At 31.8% G+C, this 4822-nt stretch overlaps 1 protein-coding gene across 1 annotated transcript; it reads left to right on the top strand.

Moving 5' to 3' along the window:
- Window positions 1-4: 4 nt before the first annotated feature.
- Window positions 5-1637, top strand: RpL24-like (ribosomal protein L24-like). Its single transcript, XM_074123036.1, has 4 exons — window positions 5-325; window positions 901-1087; window positions 1194-1343; window positions 1418-1637. Exons 1-4 carry the CDS (start codon window positions 245-247, stop codon window positions 1531-1533), a joined length of 534 nt encoding a protein of 177 aa, XP_073979137.1. The 5' UTR covers window positions 5-244; the 3' UTR covers window positions 1534-1637.
- The last annotated feature ends 3185 nt before the right edge of the window (window positions 1638-4822 follow it).

The following is a 4822-nucleotide window of genomic DNA, read 5'->3' on the forward strand; positions in this document are numbered from 1 at the left end:
TAACATGACATTCGCATGTGCCTGTCTAGGGGATAAAGTTTGCACAAAATATGAAATGTCGCAAATAGGTCTGGTCTGTGGTATTTAAATATTTATTGGGAATACCCGTAAATATTTCTAAATAATTCCCTTTATTATATATGTTTTCCGACTTGAAATTTCGGTATAGACCATTAGGTTAGGTTTTAGCCTTTTTAAGGTGGAATTATATATTTTCCAGTTAGTAAACACGTGGTAGTTTAAAATGCGAATTGATACTTGCTATTTTTGTTCTTCTAAGATATATCCAGGGCATGGTATACAATTTGTCAGAAATGACTGTAAGGTTAGTTTATATATTAATTTTTTAATTTAATTAGTGTGTACAAAATGTAGTGCATGATAGGTTTATAAAACACTAAATGTTGCAAATGATTACTGTCTTGAATTATATTACCCTCAGAAAGTAAGAAAGTATTTGAAAAAATCTAGTTGATTCAAATGTTCTAAGATCCATACTTTAATAATGTATTAATATTTAATCATCTTTGCGTTTCCTCCAGAATTCTGGCAGCACAGAATTTTAGATTACTTTAAAACTGTTGAAACCATTCGATTTTTTCCATATAAAATTTATTTTAAATTATATTTTGGGCTTGTAATGTTTCTAAATGGCTAATATACCACAAAGAAATGTTCATCTGTGTTTGTTTTTCACTCGAATGAAGTGATGAACTGGCACTCATAATAATTCATATTTTGAGGTTGGTTTTACATTTGTTGATTTGGGATAGGTAATGAGATAACCACTCAAATTTTTCTATGTAATTAAGTTCACTATTGAGATAGAAAAACCTTAATAATCGTTGCTTTGTAATATGCTGTAGTTAATACATCTGTACCGTTTTGCTTTTATCTTAGATATTCAAATTCTGCCGTTCTAAATGCCACAGAGCTTTTAAAAAGAAAAAGAATCCGAGAAAAGTAAAATGGACAAAAGCATACAGAAAAACTGTGGGTAAGGAATTAGCGATTGATCCTTCATTTGAATTTGAAAGGCGTCGTAATATTCCTCTGAAATATGACAGGGAATTTTGGCAAAAAACAGGTAATTGGTAATTTTACTCGTTTTTAAAGGACAAAACCTCTTATTTCATATAGGATATTTTGTTTGTCTGCATGTTTAGTAATATATTTACTTTTCGATATTGTAGTGGAAGCTATAAAAAAAATTGAGGACATTAAGTTGAGAAGGCAAGGTACACACATCATGCAAAGATTAAGAAAAGCAAGAGCATTAGAAGAACAGCGAGACATTCGTGAAGTTCAAAGAGATTTGTCTTTAATCAGGTCTCCTGCAGCCGGTAAGTTTTTCAAAGGTAGTTGGCCTTTTAGTAGAGGAAAAAAAGAAATGCATTAATTATATTTGTTGCTGTAGGTTTAAAAGAACGACAGGCAATGGAGGAAGGAATCGTTGAAGAAATTCATGATTCTGATGCCGAAATGGATGATGATAATGAAAATGAAAGTAAAGAAATGGAAGTTACAGCGTGATTTGTCAGCTTGATAATTTTAGTTTATACGCTCTTGTATAAACATGTATATTTGAATTTTGTACCTGTGATGTCAAAAATATATTTTGTGTTCACGTATTTTAATTAATGACCACTTTCTTTTGCAGTTTCCGATTAATAATTTACTTTTACGAATCTTTTTATGAAGTAATACAATAATAATGAACACTAATTATTTCTTTTTATTATTATTGTTGGGATGCCCAATGACATCCACTCCAAGTCTAATCTTTCCAAAACTTCCAAACTCTAGCAACTTCTATTCTGTCAATAATGTAAAATATTTCGAACATCTTCCCATTCGATTCTTAAACCCGGATTGCCGTCCATGCCTCTACAGTACTTAATAGACTATCTAGTGTACTAGTTAGTTCTCACAGTTCAATCCTTTGGGGAGAAGAATTTTATTCCCTCTCATCTTACTTTCATTGTTTTAACTAGTTTTTCTATACTACGACCAAATAGATCTTTACTTTCTTCGCTATGTTTTCTTTTGCCTCCTAATCTATAATTTTACTTACAGATTTCCATACAGTTACTCAGATATAATAAACGGATTACATGGATTTCTAATTTGCTATTTTCTCATTTTCAGATTTTTTTGTTTGCGTTTCTGATGTTTTACAGACCTCATCTTCTTGTTTCGAAATACTTTTATCGAACCTTTACCCACATGGGCCACTGATTATCAATGTATTATTCTTATCAACTTATTTTTTACCTATCTTACAGGACCCACTTCTATTAAGTTCAAGATCACAAAGTTCTAATAAAGCAATATAAAAATGAAAACGACTTATCTAGCTTTTCCCCCGCAAAAAAATATAAATTCGATGTTAATTTCGACAGCAGTCCTTTTAACCAAAGTTAATTCCAAGAGTCAAAGACAATTCATTTTACTTGTGCGCTCTAATATGTCCAACTAAAAGAAGTTCAGTATTTTCCTGATAAGCCTTCCATACTACTAACTTGTGTGCATTGAAAGTTAAAACTTCAAGAATCAATTTGCCAGCTTATTTTAGATTAGTCGGGTTCAATTTTGGATAGATGAATTACTACGTACAATTTAATTTAGTATTCTATGATGTCATCGGAGAAAACTCGATTTCGAACTACCTACGCGAATGCAATGCTTTCTTTTTCATAAAAATAGAGAAAAACCTTTAAGAGCCTCAACATGATTCAGAAAAGCCTCTGCTAAGGTTCGTAAAGCTGTTTTTATTTCAGATATACTTAAAGTCAATAACTTTTCCAAAAAAATTACATAATAAACAATACATTTTAAAACCGATTCATTGGAAATATATGTTTCAGGTCTCAACGAAACCAAAGGTTGAACAAAAGTTTTTAAAGTTAAATGTGGAGTTATAGCTTTCCGACATGCATTTAAAGTAGCATCAGACTTTTTATTTGTTTCAGTAATGCGTATGTACGACAAAAAAACGTTTAAACGTACCAGATTGAAAAAAGTTCCTTTCCAAAATGTTTTAATTTTATTTTTAATGCTGGTAAAACGAAGCGTAAATAATGAAGTTAAGGACTGAATTTACTTTCTTTGAATATACTTGGTCTTCCTAATAATAATACAAGAAAATTCTGTAGGATTAGCATGTCAATTTCAAATGGAAAGTATGGATTTTGCCACTACTTTGGAAGGATAGGGGTATCACTGTTCGGACACTATATTCTCTCTAGTACGGCGATCAGCTGAGAATATCCAGCGAAAATTAGCCAAGATATTAACGTGGCAACCACCTTTCTGAAGATGCAGCGCATTATTGTACCTGGGCAACTTGGACTGTTAACCGGCGTAAAAATATAAGATGAGGAACTACTTGGGCAGAGGCGATTGGTGGGGTCAACCCAGTGCGTTCCGGAGTAACTATCTCAAACGCGCATGGTATAATCAAAAACTAATTCCTCTGAAATGGAATAGATTCCTATTTCTAGATAATTGTATTTGAATTTTTCTATTCTTGGCAGGTAGTTGGCTGCGGTTAGGACCTCGTTTTGAGTTTAGCAACCTAACGTAAATTCAAGTTTAATGTTCACCAAGATTTATGCTCACATACCACAGACGTTGGCACTACATGTTAAAAGGCTGAACATCAAAGGGAAAAAAATACATATTTTTAATCACAATGATATTAGTTACAGTTTTGCACTATTCCAACATAAGTTGTCAAGACAGAGGAACATGTAATATACGGGTGAAAACGTTTTGTCAATCCATTTTCTAGACCGTAAAAGTTGAAATTTCATTTAAAATCATTTTCCTGCGGAGAAAAGTCAGAAATGGAAATAGCTATATAAAAGCTTTCGAAAAATTCAAGAACTTTTCCTTTTCTCTCAACATTTTTTCTTCGTGGAAACAACATTAGGCCCCACGTTATCTTACCTAAAATATAGACTTTTCAACAGACATGAATTGTTTAGAGTTTAGTTGAGAAACTAGATTTAGGAACTTAGATAGAAATAGGATGACCATAGAGGAACTTAAGCTGTTTGCTCTTAAGGTTCCTGCTAGCTTTGTTCGGACAGCTGAGATTCTTAGGTGGCTCAGTGTGGACAAAATTTTCATTCTAGGTCCGTTGTTACTACTTTTTCTTTAGGGTGGCTATAAAGGCGCAGATGAGCTTTGGGTAGAGTAGGGTTTACCTACACACTGACGAATAACTCCCCAGAAAGTATAAAATTACCGCGATGTGATGGAATTACATAATTTATCAAGATATGTAAAACGAATATTGAGAAGCTTTGGTGAAATCGAAATAAACTAAAAATTACAGAAGTGACCTTCGATGGAATTCAATTCGTCTAAATTCCGCGGTGATAAAGCGACGTAACAAGCCTGAGAGGACAGCCGACTTTTAAAATAAATTCTTCGGCCTCGAGATCTCGAAAACATTTATTTCCAAGCGATTACTTTTTATTTTTTAAAGATATATTTTCGTAAAATTACCTAGACTCTTTTAGCAAGCGGGAAAAGTAAGTAAACAAGATTTAAACTAAACTAATTATTACCTACCTTATTTTTTTTATTAACAATTTCTACAACATAAGCAATTATTTTTGATCAGAGAAATTCTTTACGGTAAAACACTTCAATGATTCTTTTTTAATTATTTATTTTAAGTTTAATTCATAAATAATTGTATAAATTTAAACAAAAATTAACAAATTCACACAACAAAAATTAATTTCTGTAGATTGTTTTCCCCTAAAAAAATTTATCATAGTCCTATTTCATAATATTTGAAGATAAATCC

The sequence above is a fragment of the Rhodnius prolixus genome, unplaced genomic scaffold, assembly GCF_049639745.1.
Source record: "Rhodnius prolixus isolate KJV_2025 unplaced genomic scaffold, Rpr scaffold_8, whole genome shotgun sequence".
NCBI lineage: Eukaryota > Metazoa > Arthropoda > Insecta > Hemiptera > Reduviidae > Rhodnius > Rhodnius prolixus.

Bases quoted from the DNA above. Each gene is read 5' to 3' on its own strand.
- RpL24-like (XM_074123036.1), top strand. From the start codon at position 245: ATGCGAATTGATACTTGCTATTTTTGTTCTTCTAAGATATATCCAGGG. The intron at 1,088-1,193 runs GTAATTGGTAAT...TCGATATTGTAG, and splicing joins GGAATTTTGGCAAAAAACAG to TGGAAGCTATAAAAAAAATT. The intron at 1,344-1,417 runs GTAAGTTTTTCA...TTGTTGCTGTAG, and splicing joins AATCAGGTCTCCTGCAGCCG to GTTTAAAAGAACGACAGGCA.